We start from the raw sequence: 24,075 nt of genomic DNA, 5'->3' as shown, positions 1-24,075 counted from the left end.
TTGAGCATATTTTAAATATATGCCTAGGAGTGGTATAGCTGGATCTTCAGAAAGCACTATTGCTAGTTGTCTGAGAAAGCACCAGATTGATTTCCAAAGTGGTTGTACCAGTTTACATTCCCACTAGCAGAGGAGGAGGATTCCCCTTTCTCCACAACTTCTCCAGCATGTTTTGTCACTTGAGTTTTTGATCTTAGCCATTCTCATGGGTGTAAGGTGAAATCTCAGGGTTGTTTTGATTTGCATCTCCCTGATGGCTAAGGATGTTGAACATTTTCTCTGCCACTCTATATTCCTCTACAGAGAATTCTGTGTTTAGCTCTGTACTCCATTTTTTAGTTGGATTACTTGATTTCTTGCTTTTTAACTTCTTTAGTTCTTTATATATTCTGGATATTAGCCCTCTGTCATATATAGGGTTGGCGAAGATCCCATCCCAGTCTGTAGGCTGTTGTTTTATTCTGACGACAGTGTCCTTTGCTTTATAGAAGCTTTTCAGTTTCATGAGGTCCCATTTATTGATTGTTGATCTTAGAGCCTGTGCTGTTGGTGTTCTGTTCTCTGGTGCCAATGAGTTCTGGCTCTTCCCCAGTTTTTCTTCTAACCAATTTAGTCTGTCTGGTCTTGAGGTCTTTGATCCACTTGGACTTTAGTTTTGTGCAAGGTGATAAATATGGATCTATTTGCATTTTTCTGCATGTAGACATCCAGTTTAGAACAGCACCATTTGTTGAAGATGCTGTCGTTTTTGTTTTTTTTTTTTTTTTCCAGTGAATATTTTTGGCTTTTTTTTTGTCAAAAATTAAGTAACCATAAATGTGTGAATTTATTTCTGGGTCTTCTGTTCAGTTCCATTGATCCACCATTCTGTTTCTATGCCAATACCATGCAGTTTTTATTACTATTGCTCTGTAGTAGAGCTTGAGATCAGGGATGGAGACACCTCCAGATGATCTGTTGTTGTACAGGATCATTTTCACACTTCTGGGTTTTTTGTTTTTCCATATGAAGTTGAGAATTGTTCTTTGAAGGTCTGTAAAGAATTGTGTTGGTATTTTCTCAGGAATTGCATTGAATCTGTAGATTGCTTTTGGCAGGATGGCCACTTTCACTGTTAATCCTTCTGATCCATGAGCACGGGAGATGTTTCCATCTTCTGATATCTTCTTAAATTTATTTCTTCAGAGACTTGAAGTTTTTTTCAAATAGGTCTTTCACTTGCTTGATTAGAGTCACACCAAGGTACTTTATGTTACTCGTGGCTATTGTGAAGGGTGTTGTTTCCCTAATTTCTTTCTCGTCCCATTTATCTTTGATATACAGGAGGGTTTCTTATTTTTTTTTTTTTGAGTTAATTTTGTATCCAGCCACTTTGCTGAAGGTATTTATCAGCTGAAGGAGTTCTCTGGTTGCATGTCATGTATATTATCATATCATCTACCAATAGTGATACTTTGACTTCTTCCTTTCCAGTTTGTATCCCCTTGTTCTCATTTAGTTGTCTTATTGCTCTAGCTAGGACTTGGAGAACTATGTTGAAGAGATATGGAGACACTGGGCAATCTTGCCTTGTCCCTGATTTCAGCAGAGTGGAGTTAAGTTTCTCTCCATTGAGTTTGATGTTGGCTATAGGCTTGCTATATATTGCCTTTGCTATGTTTAGGTTTGTGTCTTGTATCCCTGATTTCTCCAATACTTTAAACATGAAGGTTGTTGGATTTTGTCAAATGCTTTTTCGACACCTAAGGAGATGTTCATGTGGTTTTTCTCCTTTGGTTTGCTTATATGGTGGTTTACATTGATGGATTTCTGTATATTGAACCACCCTTGCATGCCTGGGATGAAGCCTACTCCATCATGGTGGATGATACCTTTTATGTGTTCTTGGATTTGGTTTGCAAGCATTTTATTGAGTATTTTTGCAGCAATGTTCATAAGAGAGATAGGTCTGAAGTTTTCTTTTTTTGTTGAGTCTTTGTGTGGTTTAGATATCAATATGACTGTGGCTTCATAGAATGAGTTTGGTAATGATCCTTCTGTTTCTATTTTGTGGAATAGTTTGAAGAGAATTGGAGTTAGCTCCTCTCTGAAGATCTGGTAGAATTCTGCACTGAAACTATCTGGCCCTCAGCTTTTTTTGGAAGAGAGACTTTTGATGGCTGCTTCTATTTCCTTGATGAAATCTATCTAGAAAACTGTCCATCTCATTTAGATTTTCAAATTTTGTGGCGTATAGGCTTTTGCAGTAAGACCTAATGATTGTTTGGATTTCCTCAGTGTCTGTTTTTATGTCCCCCTTTTCATTTCTGATTTTGCTGATTTGGACAGTTTCACTCTGCCTTTTAGTTAATTTGGCTAAGGGCTTGTCTATCTTGTTGATTTTCTCAAAGAACCAGCTCTTGGTTTCATTGATTCTTTGAATTGTTTATTCGTTTCTAATGCATTGATTTCTGCTCTGAGCTTGAGTATTTCCAGCTGTCTTCTCCTCATGGGTGTTTCTGCTTTTTTTTTTTTTTTTTTTTTTTTTTTTTTTTCCCTAGGGCTTTCAGATGAGCTATTAAGTCGCTTGTATGAGATGTTTCAAATTTCTTCTTGAAGGCACTTAGTGCTATGAACTTTCCTCTTAGCACTGCTTTCATTGTGTCTCATAAGTTTGGGTATGTTGTGCCTTCATTTTCAGTGACTTCGAAAAAGTCTTTATTTCTTTCTTTCCTAACCCAGCTATCATTTAGTAGTAAGTTGTTCAGTTTCCATGTGTGTGTAGGCTTTTTGCTATTTCTCTTCTTGTTGAGATCCAGCTTTATTCCATGGTGGTCAGATAGGACACAAGGGATTATTTCAATCTTTGTTCAACTGTTGAGGCTTTGTGACCAACTATATGGTCTATTTTGGAGAAGGTTCCATGAGGTGCTGAAAAGAAGGTATACTCTTTTGAATTTGGGTGAAGAGTTCTGTAGACATTAGGTCCATTTGATTTAGGGCCTCGGTAAGTGCCCTTATTTCCCTGTTTAGCTTCTGTCTGGATGATCTTTCCTTTGGTGAGAGTGGAATGTTGAAGTCTCCCACTATCAAGGTGTTGGGATTGATATGTGATTTCAGCTTTTATACTGTTTCATTTACAAATGTAGGTGGTCTTGCATTTGGGGCATAGATGTTCAAAATTGTGATGTCTTCCTGGTAGAATTTTCCTTTGATGAGAATGAAGTGCCCCTCTTCATCTTTTTTTATTAAATTTGGTTGAATGTTTATTTTGTTAGATATTAGGATAGCTACACCAGCTTGATTTCTCGGTCCATTTGCTTGAAAAATGTATTTCCAGCCTTTACTCTGAGGTAGTTTATCTTTGTTGCAGAGGTGTATTTCTTGGATGCAGCAGAATGTTGGATCCTGTTTCTGCAACTATTCTGTTAGTCTGTGTCCTTTTATTGGAGAGTTGAGTCTGTTGATGTTGACAGATAATAGTGACCAATGAATGTTCCTTTTATTGTGGAGTTGGTGGTGTAACTGTGTTTCAATGCTTGTTTTCTTTTAATTTTTACTATGAAGTTATCTGTATCCTGTGTTTTCTTGGGTGTAGTTGTTTTTGTTGGGTTGGAGTTTTCCTTCTAGTATTTTCTGTAGGACTGGGTTGCTGTGTTGATATTGTTTAAGTTTAGTTTTGTCACACAGTTAGTATAGTGGCTACTGCTGCAGTCCTAGTCCTAAGAGCTTCTATGATTCCTGCAACAAGAGAGGCAAAATTTGAAATTGCCCTCTTTTCCTGCTCAGAAGCTATTGAGTCCACATGACCAGGATTGGTAGGGGCGTCTTTTCATTTATCACTCCCAGCTCGGGGAAGAGGAGCACAAGCGTTCAAACTCCTGACCAACCAGCAGGCAGACGATGGTAGACACGACTGCCACAGTGAATCGAGGTCTTATTAGCAGTACGGCATTGGGGTTGAGATGAGGTATCAAGGATTATAGTTTAATTATACTCTAAAGAACTTAGCATTCCCACAGTGTGTCCCAGATGTCTTGAAACAGCTTGCCACGCCAATGAGAGTGATATGAAAAAGGTAGGGGGTTGTGGCAACATTAGAGTCCTGGCAGTTAGTAAATAGTGAAGTAAGGTTACTTGATAGAGTCACTGGAGAAGCTGTCAGTGGTAGTTCTGAGTTGGTCCCAGGTGGGACACACAGCCAGCAAACTTTAAAATGGCCCAGTTGAGTCACTTGAGGGAGCTTGTAGGCCGAGGTCAGAGTCTGAGGTAGGAGACGAAATGACAGGTTTGTCTTTTTTAGGAGGAGGAATGTCAGAGAGGCAAGGTCCTTAGATGCTGGAGCCTGATGGTGGAGTCGAGCAATTCCTGGGTGGGGAGTGAGGATTGAAATAATTAAAGCAAGTCACATCAATGCAAGAAAGAAGTTTGTGGAACTCCAAACTTGTTTTCTAAAACTACGTCCCTATAGCAGAGAAGGTCCAAGGTCACACAAACAAGTTTTAAGGAACTTGGCAAAACTTCCTCTTTTCTCTCTTTCAAGGTGAAGGCCATGGTGAAAACTGTTTTTTGATAAATAACAAAGCAGCTTGACAAACAAGCAGCTCTCTACATTTAGAGGAGTGTTTAATTACCTTCTCTACTTCTCCCATCCCCAGGGATTGGATAATATACCAGGTAGGATCCTGTAGCTGAATGACCACAGGGGAATGGCGCCTAGTGACAGAGGAGTTTTGGACATCCCAGAGTTGGGGTCCACTTGAGAGGCTGGTAAAGGAAGCAAGGTGTTACAACCGGTAGGTAGGGTAGCTAGGAGAAGGAGGAGAGAGGATGCTGGTGAGCTTGGGGTCAGGCAGATGGGTGGAGTAAAGGAGATAGAGGCTTCCACTTTGGCTAAAAATTCCCTTTCCCATTAAGGGAACTGGACAGGTTGCATCACTAAAAAGGAATGAATCAAGGGAACACCCCTGAAAATACAATTAGTGGTGGAGTCCGGCAAGGCTGGCAAGCCTGTCTCCCTACCCTGACAAGAGAGGAACTACAAGGAGAGGTTGGTCCCCAGTACTCTGTCAGGACTGAGTATGTGACTCTGGGATCCACAAGGAAGGAGATGGGCCACCCCGATACCATGATAATTACCTGTGGCTCCCTGCTAGTGATGGTAGTGGTTGGGTCAAGGGAACCCGGGCACCTTCAGTCGTCTGTAGCCAGGCCTAGGATATTGGCTGGAAGGTGATCTAGGAGTGATGCCCCCATATTATGGGAAAAACAGTTGCAGTCAACACCTCAATGTCCCTCTTGGTGGCACTTTGGACATGGCCCCTCTGCCTTGTGGGGATTAGGACAAAACCAGAACCAGTGATCTTTTTGACCACATTTGAAACAGGGACCCTGTGGTCCTCATGCCTTGGAAGGCAAGGGAGCCTGGGTAGTAGTGGCTGAAGCCAGTCAGATGCCCTTGGCCAGCATTTGGTTTTTTTGCTTGCAGGCTTTCTCATCTCTCCCATGGTACACCTTAAAGGCCAACACTAAGACTTCTGCCTGAGGAGTCAGAGGTCCTCTCTTCAAGCATTTAAGCTTAGCCCTGATGTCAGGGAAACTCTGGGAGAAAAAATAGGTCATCAGAAGTTGCCTGCCCTCTGTACTTTTGGGGTCTAGATTAGTATGTTGTAAAGCACTCTAGGAATTGAGACAGGTTTTCATTCTTGTCCTGAACGACCTTCTGTAGTTTTTCAAAATTAACTGGCTTAAGGGCAGCCTTGCGGAGACCAGCCAGGAAGCAGGTCATGAACTGATCTCTGGCTAAAATGCCTTCTGGAATATTATAATCCCATTGTGGATCCTGATTGGGCACCACCTCAGCTCCCACCAGGTGTGCATTTATTTGGTCAACCTCATCTGCATGCGTTCTAGCCTGTTCCCAAATTCACCTGTATTCCTCAGGTATTAGTTATTGGTATATATATATATATATATATATATATATATATATATATATATATAATGGAAGGTGACACTAAAAGATTGAGTGAGATATTGAAATTCTTTAATGAAAGTAGAAGGATTAGAGGTATAGGATCCTATTCTCTTTTCTACTTGAGAAAGTTAAGTTAATGAGAAAGGAACATGCACCCTAACTAAGCCATCCACACCAGCCACCTCCCACAAGGGAAGAATGGAGGTTGGTTTATGCTGACAAGAAGGGGGCTTTGCTATATAGAGAGGGTGGGTAGCAGGGGGGATAACAGCAGTTGGTGGGGTGAAAGTGGGGCAACTAGGACAGCCTGTTGCTGGGGAAGGGGGTGCGGGTTCTGGAGAAGCAGAAGAGGAAGAAGAGGAAGTAGAGAAGTCAGGGGAAGATGCCAGAGGTTGGGAAGAAGCTGGGGGTTGAGAATGACAAGGTGGAGGTTCATCCGAAGGGTCAAAGGTAGAGAACCCTTGAGGTTAAGACTTTATAGCTAGAAGAAGTTGGGTAGGAGAACACAAAAGCAGAGAGGAGGTTTAGAGCAGAGAAGAGAGAAAGTTTCAACATAAGATACCTCCTTTCATTTACCAGATCATTGACAGTAATTAAAAAGATCCCGTAAAATATTGGGATTTAATGTGCTGTTAATTGGCCAGTTTGAACCACTATCTAAGGAATATGTACGCCAAGTTTATTACAGAGGCATATGAGCTAAGAGGCCTTTAACTCAGGCTGCATGCATAGGGTTTTAAAATTCTCCAGAAGACATCCAGTGGTGATGCTGGAGGAACAGAAGAATGGGCAGTTCCCATTGGGAGTCAGTGACCTGTCATGGTGTACCAAGAGCAAGGTTTGACCCAGTAGAGTGGTCCTACCTGACCCAAAAACTCAGCTTTGGCCAGAGACCAAGGGCTCAGCTGTCCGTAGGAGACACAGTTTACCTAGCACTAGGATTTTCGTAGGCGAGCATGAGGGGGGGGAAACTGTGCGCATAGAGGGAAAAAATCTCTCCCAAGGGAAAGAGGAAGCCCTAAATGGGGGACCCTTTGCTGAAAAAGGGTCAACTGTAGCAAGTGAAGACCATGGTTGGGGGTACCTCTGCCTCAAAGGGTATGGGAAATTGCTTGACGGTCAATTTTCACTCACCCAGAGAAACATTTATGAAGACTGATGTGGGAAACTCACCAATCCAGCCGGTGGTGAATGCAGCAGATAGCCATCTAGTTGCCAGAAAGTGGGTTGTGGTAGATTTGGAATGAAATAGGTTTCTAGTAGCTGTGTTGGGGTGCCAGCAACTACTACACGGTGTGGCCGCTGGAGGCACCTATTCCCAGCCAATGTCACCAATGTCAGGATTGTGCAAAGAGTTACATGGTGGGTTCACAAATCATGCCACGTGACTGGTCCCACGTGGGAGGTTTAATAAGGGAAGAGGAAAGGGGTCATAGAAACCGTTTCTGGGCATAGAAACCGTTTCTGGGCAGGACAGGAGGGGGTGGGGGGAGAGAGAGAGAGAGAGAGAGAGAGAGAGAGAGAGAGAGAGAGAGAGAGAGAAAGGAAGAAGGGGCTTCGAGTTCTCTTATAAGGCAACCCAGAGCATGCACAGGTGGTTTCAGGTGGTTCATAGGTGATCCATAGGTGGCTTCACAGATGTCCGATATCTGGTTCATCAGGTCCCTTGGTTGCTGGCCGTAGAGATGCCTGCTTATGGATCCCAACAATATATACCCTGTGTTTCCCTGGGTGTAGTTGTTTTCATTGGATTGGAGTTTTCCTTCTAGTATCTTCTGTAGGGCTGGGTTACTGTGTAGATATTGTTTAAGTTTAGTTTTGTCATGGAATATTTTGTTTTCTCCATCTATGTTGACTGAAAGCTTTGCTGGGTATAGTAGTCCGGGTTGGCATCTGTGGTCCCTTAGCATCTGTATGACATCTGCTTAGGCCCTTCTGGCTTTCAGAGTTTCTGTTGAGAAGTCTGATGTGATTCTGATAGGTCTCTCTTTATCTGTTAGTTGGCCTTTTTCCCTTGCTGCTTTTAATATCTTTTCTTTGTTGTATAGATTTAGTGTCTTGACTATATGTGACTTGTGGAGTTTCTTTTCTGGTCTAGTCTATTTGGTGTTCTGTAGGCCTCTTGTATGTTTATGGACATCTCTTTCTTTAGGTTGGGAAAATTTTCTTCTATGATTTTCTTAAAGATATTTTCTGGACCTTCAAGCCTGGAATCTTCTTTTTTGTCTATTCCTATTATTCTTAGATTTTGCCTTTTCATGGCGTCTTTGATTTCTTGGATGTTTTGTGTTTGGAACTTTTCTGATTTTACTTTTTCTTTGAGAGATGTATCAATTTCTGCAAGTGTATCTTCAACGCCTGAGATTTTCTCTTCCATCTCTTGTATTCTGTTGGTGATGCTTACCTTTGTGCTTCCTGATCTTTTCTCTAAGTTCTCCAGCTCCAGGGTTTTCTCTGTTTGTGTTTTCTTTATTGATTCTAATTCTGTTTTCATGTCTTGCATCATTTCCTTCATCTCTTTGAATGTGGGTTCCTGTCTTTCCATGATGGCCTCTATTTTTTTTTTGTTCATTTCTTCTCTACGTGCCACTAACTGTGCCTCTACTTGTACCTCTATTTGTTTGTCTATATTTGCCTGTATTTCTTTGAGAGCTTTGTTCTTTTTCTCATTATATGCTTCTATTCATGCCTCTTTATGTGCCTTTCTCTGTTTAGCTGTATTTGCCTGTATTTCTTTGAGAGATTTGTTTGTTTCCTCTTTATGTGCCTCTAAGATCTGGATAAACCTAGAATTGAGATCATTTTCCTATGTTTCTGATGAATTAGCACATCCACTGCTTTTTGGGGTTGCTGGTGAAGCCATAATGTCCTGATTTTCTTGGATGTGTTCTTATGCCCACTGATAGACATCTGCTTGTCTGTAACCACTGCTGTTTGTTCCTGGAGTCTGTATTTTAGACTGGGTCTGTCTTTCTTTGGTGCCTGCAGCATCCCTCAGGAAGATGAGATGGTCCACTGGTATGAGAGTGGATACTGGTGTTTCAGCTGTAGCTAAAGGAGGAAGGTTGCAGGTACACAAGTGATGAGGGTAAGCATGGGCATGTGAATGGAGGTGTGCCTTGAAGGACAGGGTGCTAAAGTGTGTAGATGCTTGGAATGCGGGGCTTAAGCCCAGGAGGGGATGCTGGTGCTGGTGCTGTTCACAGGTGCAGTGCACATGGGCAGGTGCCCTGAATACCTCAATGGCCTATCTCAGTGGCCTATAGGCCTGTCTTACTCTCCTCCTAGTATTCAGATCTGTCTGGGCTCCAGGAATTGTTTGCCTGGACTCCACTGGTAGACCCACAGAACAGGGGCTTCAATGTTGAGAGTGCTGTCCCAGGAACCCTTATATTGCCCACAGTGGGTGTGTGGGTGGGAGGGATCTGATGTCTGGCTGCTAGTGTAGAGGGACTCTTGATCTGGGGCTCTGCAGGCACTCACTTGAAGGTGCACTCACTCATTCACAGGCCTAATCACAGAGCAAAAGTGGGGTGGGTCTCCCTGTTCTCTGCTCTCAGATTTGTACCTGCAAGGGCAAATGAGAGTGTAGGAGATAGTTCAGCTGAGTGGTATCCACTGTTCGTCTGCTGGGCAGGGAGACCCATACTTGGGGTAGCCACTTCTGTTGCCTCAGGCATGGAGCATGAAGGTTCCTGGAGGGCTAGCTGCCACCCTGCCTTCACTGCTGCAGACCTGGGGGGCCCGTACAGCACCCACTGGGAGGTCCATACAACCACCTGCCGCTGCAGAGAACTGGGAGGCTGGTACAATCACCCGCCGGAGGGGCCCCCGGATGTACAGCTGACTGCAGACCTGGGTGGCCCATACAGCTGCCTGCCGCCACAGGATCCAAAACTCAAAAACTGCTGAGTGGAGGGGCAGCTGAATTCAGAACATCAACATTGAGGCTTCCTGGATGAGAGGGGACAGCCCGAGAGCTGGGACAGTTTGGATCCAGGTCACCCATGGATGTCTCTGGGGATTGAGAGTGGTGAATATTCAATCCCCCCCGCACTTCCCCTTTCCCCAAGCACGGACCTCCCTGCTTAGCAGAGGCTGCGGTGGTTGCCCCAAGCAGATGCCTCCATGCTAGGTGACTGACACCGCAGATGTGGCTACCCCAATTATGGGTCTCCCTGCCTGGAGGCCAAACAGTGAACACTACTGAGCTGACAGATCTCCTACACTCTCATTTGCCCCTACAGGCACGAATCTGAGAGTAGAGAATGGGGAGGCCCACCCCACCGTGCTCTGTGATTAGGCCTGTGAGTGAGTGCGTGCAGAGCCCCAGATCAAGAGTCCCTATGCTATCAGCCAGACATCAGATCCCTCCCACCCACACACCCACTGTGGGCAACAGAGGGATCCTTGGGACAGCACTCTCAACATTGAAGCCCCTGTTCTGTGGGTCTACCAGTGAAGTCCAGGCAAACAATTCCTGGAGGCCAGACAGATCTGAAAACCGGAGGAGAGAAAGACAGGCCTGTAGGCCACTGAGGTATTCAGGGCATCTGCCCATGTGCCTTGAGCCTGTCAATAGTGCCAGCACCTGCACCAACCCCTGTGCTTAAGCTTCACCCTTCCAGGCATCTAACCACCTAAAACCCTGTCCTTCAAGGCACACTTCCATGCACATACCTACACTTGCACACACATGCCTGCAACCTTCCTCCCTTAGCTACAGTTGAAACATCAACATCCACTGTCAAACCGGTGGACCTCGCTCATCTTCCTAAGGAATACTCCAGACACCAAAGACAGATGGACCCAGAGACTCCAGGAACAAACAGTGAAGGTGACAGATAAGCAGATGGCTAGAGGTCAGCATAAGATCTTACACATCCAACAAAAATCAGGACATTATGGCTTTACCAGCAACCCCAAAAGTCAATGGATATGCTAATTCATCAGAAACACAGGAAAATAATCTCAAATCTATCCTTATCCAGTTATTAGAGGCACATAAAGAGGAAACGAATGAAGCTCTCAAAGAAATACAGGCAACTACAGCCAAACAAATAGAGGCACAGGTAGTGGCATATAAAGAGGAAACAAACAACAACAAAAATAGAGGCCATCATGGAAAGACAGGAATCCACAGATGAAGAAAATGGTGTAAGACATGAAAACAGAATTAGAATCAATAAAGAAAACACAAACAGAGAAAACCCTGGAGCTGGAGAACTTAGAGAAAAGATCAGGAAGCACAAAGGTAAGCATCACCAACAGAATACAAGAGATGGAAGAGAAAATCTCAGGCATTGAAGATACACTTGTAGAAATTGATACATCTCTCAAAAGAAAAAGTAAAATCAGAAAAGTTCCAAACACAAAACACCCAGGAAATCAAGGATGCCAAGAAAAGACAAAAATCTAAAAAAAAAAAAAAAAAAAAAAAAAAAATAGGAAGAGATGAAAAAGAAGATTCCAGGCTCCAAGGTCTAGAAAATATTTTGCAAATATTAGAAAATATAGAAAATCATAGAAGAAAAATTTCCTATCCTAAAGAAAGAGATGTCCATAAACATACAAGAGGCCTACAGAACACCAAGTAGACTAGACCAGAAAAGAAACTCAAGTCACATCATAGTCAAAACACTAAATCTACACAACAAAGAAAAGATATTAAAAGCAGCAAAGGAAAAAGGCCAAGTAACCTGTAAAGACAGACCTATCAGAATCACACCAGACTTCTCGACAAAACCTCTGAAAGCCAGAAGGGCCTGGGCAGATGTCATGGAGAGTCCAAGAGACCTCAGATGCCCAGCAAAGCTTTCCATCAACATAGATGGAGAAAACAAAATATTCCATGACAAAACTAAACTTCAACAATATCTACATGGCAATGTTCAGATTCTGTGTTTCTGCTGGCTTCTGCCACACAACCTGCCAGTACATCCCACTGGCTCTATCCATCTGTCTCTCCTCTGCTATTCAGTGTGTGTGTCTGCCTCTTGGAACCTACCATTATAGGCTGGATCTGCCCTAACTAAGATGCTTTCTTCTTCCTCTATTGAAACTACCCTCTTTCCAAAAACAAACAAACAAACAAACAAAACAAAAACCAGAAAAGCAAAAAATCCTCTCTCAGTCTCCCTCTCTAGTTGTTTTCTTCTCTGTCTGCTCTAACCAATAAGATCTTCCTGTCTAGTGGGTAAATGTCACCCTGTAGCTGCCTGCTTTGTCTACTATTACCCATAATGGTAGAATCTGAGAGGCAAATACACACTTACACACTTTAATCTCCTGAATTATCAACAGCTTGGTTCAGAGTGTGTAAATACAAGTTGTAAAGGTCTCAGGACAGAAAAGCTTAACTTGTGAGGTTCTAAATATGTGCTTTAAAGTGTGCAAGTGCTAAGAATCTTAGAAAGTGATTTAATATAGTGTTTCTCATTTTTTCACTGTTCTTCTGGGAGCCTAGCAGTTGAAGCAGGCAAGTGTTGGGTGCACAGTGAACTTACACTCATCCTAGTTCCTGTCCAGAAAATGTCTTAATTTTTTAACATTTATACAATCTGAAAAAATCAAATTCCTGTCATTATGAACTACTAAAATACTATTCTACCCTAAAATAAACTTTAAAAGAGAACACATCAGTGTTCTCCACTGGGCACAGTGAATGGGCGCAGTGTTCATCCATACACACATTGTCAACATACATGACACAGATGTAACATACATGACTTACAAGTAACATCCACAACATACAAGCAACATACATGTCATAAATTGAACATACACACAGATATGTCACCATTCTTTGCACATATATGTGTGTGTGTTTGTGTCCCTCACATATACACAAAATACATGCACATACACACACAGGCACACACACAGACACACACACAGACAGACACACAAATTCCCAATGATGTTGCTTAGTGGGATTATACTTATCGTAAATCAGTGACTGTCACTTTGGTGTTCTGGATGGTAACATGGTCACAGTCCTGCAAATGAAGAAAAGTAAATAGGGTCAAAGCATGAAAAAGCCCTGTTTTGAAACAACTTATGCTTCTAATATTATACCAAAAGAATAGCTCTTGTGACCTAGTCTAGACCATATAACCTAGGTAGTCCTGGAGGGTCTTGAACTTATCTGCCTGCCACTAGCTCCCAGTGCTGTGTTATAGACAAACACCATCATGGCCTATTTCAGGAGTGCTGCAAGTTGAATCCAGGACCTTGTGCTTGAAACACAAGCACTTCTCCAACTGAACCATGTCCCCAGACATAAGCCTCTACTGTAAGAAGCTCTCTGAAGGCAGTAGTTGTTAGCTTAGAGGTGAGATTGTGAGTCAGTGAGATATATGGACAAGGGTCCCCATATAGCTTTGGACAGGTTTTCCAGAGCCACTTGTGAAATATCTCTTTATTAAAAGGAACCTGTTTTATTAAAAGGAATCTTGGAGCTGTGATGATAACCATATGAATAGTCCTTGAAGGTATTTATATGTAAAACAAAGTCAAAAGGCTTAATCAATATGATCCCAGGATTTTACAAGTCATTGAATCTCTGTGGCTTCATTTCTGGATCTTATATGCTTTATGGGGCAGGTTCTGGTCCTTTCATTATGTTGCTGCATTTCCTCTGAATGCAAACTCTGTGGAAGAGTCCGGGCTGATACGAAGTGCCAGAACCTCATTGACTTGAGGCTGATCTGACAGAGAGCAATCTGATCATAATAAGTGTGTTATCACTAAACACAACCTGGGAGAAGAAACCACCCTCCTAGGCAGCTGAGAACCCTAATATCTAGGCAGAATCCCAAGAGAAAAGATGCTTAATTTACCTAGCTTACACGGCTTTTTCCATTGTATTCAGATCTGTAACTGAAACTTAGTAACTGATACTGGTGAAGAACAAGGTAACGTGATAAGCATTGAATAAACTAATGGATTCTATACTCTATCTGTTGCTTCTTTTCCCCATGATACTGGAGATGGAATTCAGGTACTCATGCACACTGAGCTCACATTCTGACCCTGATGTACACCTCACTCCTACTTCTATTATTCTCTCAAAAGCCCTGGAAAGTACATAGTATTAAAGTCCACAGATATTAGGTAAAAAGATCAGTAAGGGTCAATAGTCTCAAAGACCATAAATGATCAGTATGTAAATGAGAGAAAACTTATCTTCACTGCAAACTGCTTTCTAATTACATAGTTATTATAGATTTTCAGGAATGTGACCTAGGATTCTGAACTTCCAAGTGGATCAGAAAAGACGAGAAACCTTATCAGCTCTATGTCCTGGCTGAGACCAAGGTTTTGATTCTTGTACAAAGATACATACACAGAAGAGAGGAGTATCCTCTCTATGAGGATGGAACCCCCTCTTGGAGCAGCAGGAAATTTCTTGCATCCCAGTAGGTGTCAGTGAGAAAATTCCAGTTCTGAAATGAAAAAGCAGACACACAGTCAAGCAGATATGCCCCTAGGTCTCTCTTCCCTTTCTCCTGTCCACCTTTCTCTCATCTTTTCTTCCTTCTTTAATTTTTGTTTCCTATCTCTTCTCCTTTCTTAGATCTCTCTCCCTTTTTCTCTTTCACTCTCTCTTCTCACCCTTCCTCCTATCTCTTATCTCTGCACAACTCTTCTTCCCATTTCTAGAACCTATGATCCTTCTCCTACTTCAATTCATAGTCATCACTGCCTTCTCCTAGACATTGTCCTTCTTGTGCTATTCCTAATCATTACAATGTTCTTCCACTTTCTTTTTTCTTCTTTTCTTCTCTTTCTTTTTGCTTTTTCTTCCTCCTCCTCATTCTCATACTCCTACTCTTGTCCCTGTGTCTACATCTCCTTCTGTCTTTTTCTCTCTCATTCTGAATATCTTTATTTCACCACAACCAAAGTGGAAAGAGGAATTCAACAGTAGAAATGAACAGGAAGACGATCCAAGCAATGCATTAGGTCTATTTAGATCAATAATGTGAGGAACAAGGGACAAAAATGCTAAAATCAGAGTCTTCTTGTCACTTTGGGACAATATCCAGGGTACAAAATTTTTTTTCCAAGGAAAGGAGGATAATTCATTGCTTTTTCCAATACCAGATCTGCCGAGGAATTCAGAATAACTTGACATTGGGAATGAAAAGAGAGGACACTCATGTGCAATGTTTGGTGTCAAATTTCTTCAACCTTTGTCTCTTGCAGTTACTTCTTGATAGTTTGTCCTAGAAAATCAGCAGTGATATCACCCTATTTGTTTTTAAGAGCAGCTAATATTAATTAGAATGTTGCTCTTAACTGAACGCTTTAATAGCAATCAGTTAAAACACTCTATAAATTTTAAATAATTTTCAGCCATGAAAGCATTTTGCTCTTGTACCTTCCAGATCTGAATCTTACATACTCACTCTTTGTATTTGGGAGCACACACCACTGCGATGGACTCGGGAAGCATCTGCTGGTAGCCAAAGTGAGTGTGTAGATCCACACTGGACAAGAATGCTGTCTGTGTTGGATGGGTCTACGAAAACAAAAGAAGACAAGAATTGCAAGTGAACATAGCCAGCTGGGTCTGATCCACCAAGAAAGGCAAGCCCATCCAGTTTCAACAATTGGCCCCTACCATGATTCCTCAAATCATTCAAGGGAAACACTCAACTGCTAGGTGGAGAAGGAAGAGGGGACAATTTGCTTTGTCCTAACACAAAGACCAAAAGAAGCTAAGTTTCTCTCTATCACTTTTAGCTTGTCCATCACTGAGAACAAGACTCTTAATCATCATCCATGTTTAGTTAGACCTGATGTCTAAACGGTAACCATTTCAAGTTTTGTCCTTCAGCTTCTAACCCACATCTGCTTCCCTGCTGCAAACAGCAGATTGAGTCCTTCCTCATCAAGCTTTTGGATGACCACTATAAATATTGGTTCAACAATTTCTCTGGGTCTTCAGTTGTCTGCCTTCACTCCTGTCTCTGAACCCCATGTGATCACTCCCTATGTGAAGAGGAGTCTTTTTTTGCCTTTCAGATGTGGTACTGTACTACCATCACTTGATTTACCCCTCTTTCCTTTTCTTCCCTTCCCTTTTTAACTGTATCAACAGTGCAAAAACACATCAAACAACTGCATGCTAGAGTGGGGATGAATCCTGCCGATGTTAAGCCAAGGAAGGCAGAAGTAAAAGTTACATATCTAGCCATTGCATTTCAAGTACTGTTGGCATGGTGGGAGACATGTGTAGGATGTGAACACTAAAGAAATACAGGAATAGATGGTGAAAGCAAAATTCAGTCTGGAGGAAGGAAGGAAGGAATTTGGACTAGGCTCCTGGTTGGTTCCTGTTTCCTTCTCTAAGTTGTGTATGCACATCACATTCATTCAATGAGCTATTAAACTGAACTGTTCATGTATGTACACTCGCGAGTTAGCTATTTTTTTTAATATCACTCATTTGAAAATCTGAAGTGAAGTCAAAGAAAAAGAAAAACCAAGAGAACCAACATCAACAAGATAAAACCATGCTCATACCATCTGACAGTTCCCTCACATGTCAGTACTCTCTTAGGTAAGTTCTGTCAAGAGCAGACTCATAATTCTCCAAGAATCCAGGGATCAGATCCATGTTTAGTATGACAGTAATGACAGATTCTAAAAATAGCCATAACCTTCATCAGATGACTTTTGTTTTGAGGCACAGTCTTTCTATTAGCCCAGGTTGGTTTTAAAGTCACCATCCAGCAACCTCAGCCTCCTGAGTGGTAAAATTCTGTGAGGGTGCCATTATACCCAGATTTCTAAGAATCTGCTAAATCTTGAAGTCTCCACCCACCGCGGCCTAAAATCCATTAGCCAATATGCTCAGAACCCCAGCAGAAATATGAATACTCTTCTTGCTGGAGCCTGTCTGGGAGTCACATGCTGAATTAATTCTTTAACTCTCCTTGCTGTGTGGCTTTGGAGAACCTCCTAACTGGTACTCCTGCAACATTGTTTCTGTTTCATCATCCACTGTGTTCCATGTTCTCCTTATTAGACCTCCACCTCAGCTGCCAGGGAATGGATTCTCTTGCAGCCAGCTCTCCTCATTTACCACATTTCCTAGGCCAACTCCATGCAGAAGTCTCCTGGCTTCCCAAAACTTCTTTCCAATAGTCATATAGATTTGATATCTCACGCCTTGAATTCCACACAGTAAGAATTTACTCCACTTCCAATCTCAGTCTTTCTCTAGAAGCCCTACTCATCCTTATGAGAGGATCACTACTATCACTATAAGCCCAACTGAAAAGCCTGCTCTGTTCCAGACTCATTAGCCTCTGGTCCTCATTACTTGGATCTCTGAAATCTCACTCCTCCTCAACAGACTGCTCCTACCTTCTCGCTGGATGTTAGCAGCTTACAAACCTTAACTGATCTTCACATCTCAATCATCTTTGTATCTTTTTCACTTAACTTCTGGACTATGGCTTTAGTCATGAAATGGTTTTACCCAGAATAACCCAAACCGTTCTCCCTCTACTCAAAATCACCACTATTTTTCTTACCCACACCAGACAATGGGGACCATGGCTTTGATAGGTCATATCAACAAATATATGTCATTCTTTTCTGATACCAAACACAAATCCCAACCCACAGAACTGGTCATTGATGCAGGAGCATAATGTAGGTATCCAGTGTTGACCCTCCCCCATGAACCCTTTCTGGCCCATTTTTACAAGTCATGATAAGTCACTTCAAGTGTGGCCTCTCTTCTCTGAAACTCACAGGGACCCTTATTTACCTCCTGAAAACTGTACTCCACAATGCCTCATCTGAATTGGTACTAGGTTATGTGTGATCACCCATTTGTGTTACCAGACACAAAGAGCTAAATTTTGCTTACTGCATATTATGTTATTGATTTAGGCAAAACAGTAAGAATTTGTATTAAACAGAAAACCATGAAATCACAGGAGACTGCTTCAGAAATCTCAACTGTCAGGCCACCCAAGTTCGCCAGGCCCGCTGGGGCTCCCAGGTCCACAGACTGCTCTAGATGCTCTCCAGAACTTCCCAGCAGGCACCTCTAATGGCCTCCCAGTGTTCTGCTGCTGTGGCTGGATATCCAGTGGACCACTTTACCAACCTCTAAGTTCTGTGGCTGCAGCACCACCAAGCTGACTATAATGCATTTGCCCCAGCAGGCCCATATCTGAGAGCAGAGAACAGGGGGAACCCCTGTGCTAGACATGCTAGAGAGTGAGTGAACCTTCAAGAGAGTACCTGCAAAGCCCCAGATCCAGGGTCCCTCTATGCTAGCAGCCAGACATTAGATCCCTCCCACTCACACACCACCCACTGTGGGCAACATAGGGGTTCTTGGGAATAATGTACTCAACATTGAAGCCCCGTTCTGTGGGTCTATCAGTGGAGTCCAGGCAAACAACTCCTGGAGCCCAAACAGAGCTGAATACCAGTGGCCTGTAGGCCACTGAGGTATTGAAGGAATCTGCACATGCGCATTGTCCCTCAAACAGTGCCACCAACTGCAACCCATCCTACACCTGCACCACCTCCTGCCCCACATTCCAGGCATATACACTCTCTGGCACCCTGTCCTTTAAGGCACACTTCCATGCACATGCACACACTTGCTCACCAACAGTTATGCTTCTGCACCAGTGGCTCTTTCTCCCTTAGGTACAGCTGAAACACCAACATCCACCCTCAAACCAATGGACCTCTCTAATCACCCTGAAGAATACTCCAGACACCAGAGAAAGATGGACCCAGTCTGAAGTACAGACTCCAGGAATAAACAGTGAAGGTTAAGAATAAGCAGATGGCCAGGGGTCGGTGTAAGAACACATCCAACAAAAATCAGGACATCATGGCTTCACCAGGAACCCCCAAAGTCAATTGATACTCCAATTCATCAGAAACACAGGAAAATAAGCTTAAAGCTATGCTTATCCAGTTATTAGAGGCACATAAGGAGGAAACAAAAAAAATCTCTCAAAGAAATAGCTACACAAATGGAAGCACAAGTAGAGACACAATTAGTGGCATATAGAGGAGAAACCAACAAAAAATAGAGACCAACATAGAAAGAGAGGAATCCACATTCAAACATATGAAGGAAATGGGGCAAGGCATGAATACAGAATTGAAATCCACAGAGAAAGCACAAACAAAAAAACCTCTGGAGCTGGAGAACTTAGAGAAGAGATCAGGAAGCACAAAGGTAAGCATCACCAACAGAATACAAGAGATGGAAGAGAGACTCTCTGGTGTTGAAGATGCACTTGCTGAAATTGATACTTCTCTCAAAGAAAAAGTGAAATCAAAAAGTTCCAAGCACAAAACATCAAGGAAATCAAGGACACCATGAAAAGGCAAAATCTAAGAATAATAGGAATAGACAAAAAAAAAAAAAAAAAAAAAAGAAAAACATGATTCCAGGCTCCAAGGTCTAGAAAATATCTTCAAGAAAATCATAGAAGAAAAATTTCCCAACCTAAAAAAAGAAATGTCCATAAACATACAAGAAGCCTACAGAACATCAAATGGACTAGACTAGGAAAGAAACTCAAGTCACATCATAGTCAAAACACTAAATCTACACAACAAAGAAAAGATATTAAAAGCAGCAAGGGAAAAAGGCCAAGTAACATATAAAGGCAGACCTATCAGACTTCTCAACAGAAACTATTGAAGCCAGAAGGGCCTGGGCAGATGTCATATTCTAAGGGACCTCAGATGCCCAGCAAAGCTTTCCATCAACATACATGGAGAAAACAAAATATCCCATGACAAAACTAAACTTAAACTATATCTACACACAACCCAGCCCTACAGAAGATACTAGAAGGAAAACTCCAATCTAACAAAAACTACAAACAAGAAAACATAGGATACAGATAACTTCACAACAAAAAATTAAAAGAAAACAATGTATCACAGTAACACCACCAACTCCACAATAAAAGGAACTAACATTCATTGGTTACTATTCTCTATCAACATCAATGGACTCAACTCTCCAATAAAAAGACACAGACTAACAGAATGGTGGCAGAAACAGGATCCAACATTCTGCTGCATCCAAGAAATACACCACTGCAACAAAGATTAACACTGCCTCAGAGTACCAGGCTTGAAAAATGTTTTTCAAGCAAATGAACCCAGAAATCCAGCTGGGGTAGTTATTCTAATATCTAATAGACACTCAATCAAAATTAATCATAAAAGATGAGGCTGATCACTTCATTCTCACCAAAGGAAAAATCCACCAGGAGGCCATCACAATTCTGAATATCTATGCCCCAAATACAAGACGACCTACATTTGTAAATGAAACATTATTAAAGCTGAAATCACACATCAATCCCAACACCTAAATAGTGGGAGACTTCAACACTCCACTCTCACCAACGGACAGATCATCCAGACAGAAGCTAACTAGGGACATAATGATACTAAGTGACGTCCTAAATCAAATGGACGTAATAGATGTCTACAGAACTTTTCACTCAAATTCAAGAGAGTATACCTTCTTTTCAGCACCTCATGGAACCTCCTCCAAAATAGAGCATATAGTTGGTCACAAAGCAAGCCTCAACAGATGAACAAAGATTGAAATAATCCTTTGTATCCTATCTGACTACCATGGAATAAAGCTGGATCTCAACAAGAAGAGAAATAGCAAAAAGCCTACACACACATGGAAACTGAAAAACTTGCTACTCAATGACAATGGGTTAGGAAAGAAAGAAATTCTTTAAGACTTTGTAGAAGTCAATGAAAATGAAGGCACAACACACCCAAACTTACGGAACACGATGAAAGCACTGCTAAGTTCATAGCACTAAGTGCCTTCAAGAAGAAATTTGAAACATCTCATACGAGCAATTTAATAGCTCACCTGAAAGCCTTAGGAAAAAAAGAAGCAGACATACTCAAGAGGAGTAGACGACTGTAAATATTCAAGCTCAGGGAAGAAATCAATGCATTAGAAACAAATAAACAATTCAAAGAATCAATGAAACCAAAAGCTGTTTCTTTGAGAAAAATCAACAAGATAGACAAGCCCTGAGCCAATCTAACTAAAAGGCAGACTGAAACTGTCCAAATCAGCAAAATCAGGAATGAAAATGGGGACATAACAACAGACTGAGGAAATCCAAACAATCATTAGGTCTTACTACAAAAGCCTATACACCAAAAAATTTGAAAATCTAAACGAAATGGACAATTTTTTTTGATAGATTTTATTTACTGAAATTAAATCAAGATCAGGTAGAAATATTTAATAGTCCTATATACCCCAAGGAAATAGAAAAGTTTCTCTTAAAAAAAAAAAAAAAAGGACGCCCAGGGCCAGATGGTTTCAGTGCAGAATTCTACCAGACCTTCAGAAAAAAGCTAACCCTAATTTTCTTCAAACTATCCACAAAATAGAAACAGAAGGATCATTACCAAACTCATTCTATGAGGCCACAGTCACCTTGACACTTAAGTCACACAAAGACCCAACGAAAAAAAAGAGAGAGAGAGAGAGAACTTCAGACCTATCTCTTTTATGAACATTGATGCAAAAATACTCAATAAAGTGCTTGCAAACTGAATCCAAGAACACATAAAAGGTATCATCCACCAGGACCAAGTAGGCTTCATCTCAAGCATGCAAGGGTGGTTCAATATACGGAAATGCATCAATGTAATCCACCACATAAACAAACTAAAGGGGAAAAACTACATGATCATCTCCTTAGATGCTGAAAAAGCATTTGACAAAATCCAACAGCCATTTATATTTAAAGTCTTGGAGAGATCAGGGATACAAGGCACAGACCTAAACATAGTAAAGCCTATAGCCAACAGCAAACTAATCGGAGAGTAACTTAAATCAATCTCACTAAAAACAGGGACAAGGCAAGGCTGCCCACTCTCTCCATATCTCTTCAACATAGTTCTTGAAATCCTAGCTAGAGCAATAAGACAACTGAAGGAGATCAATGGGATACAAACCGGAAAGGAAGTAGTCAAAGTATCACTATTGGCAGATGATATGATAGTATATATGAGCGACCCCAAAAATTCAACCAGAGAACTCCTTCAGCTGATAAACACTTTCAGCAAAGTGGCTGGATACCAACTACCCTCCTGTATACCAAAGATAAACAGGCCGAGAAAGAAATTAGGGAAACAACACCCTTCACAATAGCCACGAGTAACACATAAAGTACCTTGGTGTGACTCTAACCAAGCAAGTGAAAGACCTATTTGAAGAAAACTTCAAGTCTCTGAAGAAATAAATTTAAGAAGATATCAGAAGATGGAAACATCTCCCGTGCTCATGGATCAGAAGGATTAACAGTGAAAATGGCCATCCTGCCAATAGCAATCTACAGATTCAATGCAATTCCTGAGAAAATACCAACACAATTCTTTACAGACCTTCAAAGAACAATTCTTAACTTCATATGGAAAAACAAAAACAAAAAAACCCAGAATTGTGAAAATGATCTTGTACAACAACAGATCATCTGGAGGTATCTCTATCCCTGATCTCAAGCTGTACTACAAAGCAATAGTACTAAAAACTGCATGGTATTGGCATAAAACAGAATGATGGATCAATAGAACTGAATAGGAGACCCAGAAATAAATCCACACACCTATGAATACTTGATTTTTGACAAAGAAGAAAAAGCCATACAATGGAAAAAAGACAGCATCTTCAACAAATGGTGCTGGTCTAACTGGATATCTACATGCAGAAAAATGCAAATAGATCCATACTTATCACCATGCACAAAACTCAAGTCTAAGTGGACCAAAGACCTCAACATAAAACCAGACACACTAAATCAGTTAGAAGAAAAACTGAAGAAGAGGCTTGAACTCATTGGTAGAGGAGACGACTTCCTGAACAGAACACCAACAGCACAGGCTCTATGATCAACAATCAATAAATGTGACCTCATGAAACTGAAAAGCTTCTGCAAAGCAAAGGACACTGTCGTCAGAACAAAACGACGGCCTACAGACTGGGATAGGCTCTTACCAACCCTGTATCTGACAGAGGGCTAATATCCAGAATATATAAAGAACTAAAGAAGTTAAAAAGCAAGAAATCAAGTAATCCAACTAAAAAAAAATGGGGTACAGAGCTAAACAGAGAATTCTCTGTAGAGGAATATAGAATGGCAGAGAAACACTTAAAGAAATGCTCAACATCCTTAGCCATCAGGGAGATGCAAATCAAAACAACCCTGAGATTTCACCTTACACCTCTCAGAATGGCTAAGATCAAAAACTCAAGTGACAAAACATGCTGGAGAGGTTGTGGAGAAAGGGGAACACTCCTCCACTGCTGGTGGGAATGTAAACTGGTCCAACCACTTTGTAAATCAATCTGGTGCTTTCTCAGACAACTAGCAATAGTGCTTCCTGAAGATCCAGCTATACCACTCCTAGGCATATATCCAAAATATGCTCAAGTACACAACAAGGACATTTGCTCAACCTCATTCATAGCAGCTTTATTTGTAATAGCCAGAACCTGGAAACAACCCAGATGTCCCTCAACAAAGGAATGGATAGAGAAATTGTGGTGCATTTACACAATGAAATACTATAAACTCAGCCATTAAAAACAAGGAAACTATGAAATTTGCAGGCAAATGGTGGGATCTAGAAAAGATCATCCTGAGTGAAGTATCCCAGAAGCAGAAAGGCATACACGATATATACTCACCTATAAGTGGATACTAGACCTAAAAGATAGGATAAACATACTAAAATCTGTATACCTAAACAAGCTAAACAAGGAGGAGGGCCCTGGGTAAGATGCTCAATCCTCACTTAGAAAGACAAATGGGATGGGCATTGAAGTAGGAGAAAACAAGAAATAGGACAAGAAACCATAGAGGGCCTCTGAAAGACTCTACCTCGCAGTGTATCAAAGCAGATGCTGAGACTCATAACCAAACTTTGGGAAGAACACAGGGAATCATATGAAAGAAGGGGGAGTTAGTAAGACCTGGAGAGGATGGGAGCTCCATAAGAGCCAAACATATCTGGTCACAGGGGTCTTGTCTGAGACTGATTCTCCAACCAAGGACCAT

The 24,075-nt window shown here is 41.5% G+C and overlaps 1 protein-coding gene across 1 annotated transcript in view; it reads right to left on the bottom strand.

The window, feature by feature from the left end:
* Positions 1 to 12,897: 12,897 nt before the first annotated feature.
* Positions 12,898 to 24,075, bottom strand: part of LOC110543719 (STAM-binding protein-like) — a 43,846-nt gene continuing 32,668 nt past the window's right edge. Inside the window, exons 10-12 of the mRNA XM_060374207.1 lie at positions 15,370 to 15,482; positions 14,304 to 14,403; positions 12,898 to 12,954 (exon numbers count right to left, since the gene is read on the bottom strand). Of these exons, the coding sequence (XP_060230190.1) occupies positions 12,898 to 12,954; positions 14,304 to 14,403; positions 15,370 to 15,482 (270 nt within the window). The remainder of the gene's footprint in view (positions 12,955 to 14,303; positions 14,404 to 15,369; positions 15,483 to 24,075) is intronic.

This window comes from Meriones unguiculatus, chromosome 21 (assembly GCF_030254825.1).
Source record: "Meriones unguiculatus strain TT.TT164.6M chromosome 21, Bangor_MerUng_6.1, whole genome shotgun sequence".
Lineage (NCBI taxonomy): Eukaryota > Metazoa > Chordata > Mammalia > Rodentia > Muridae > Meriones > Meriones unguiculatus.
Note: the sequence above shows the minus strand (reverse complement) of the source record. Positions and strands in the feature narration are given on the sequence as shown.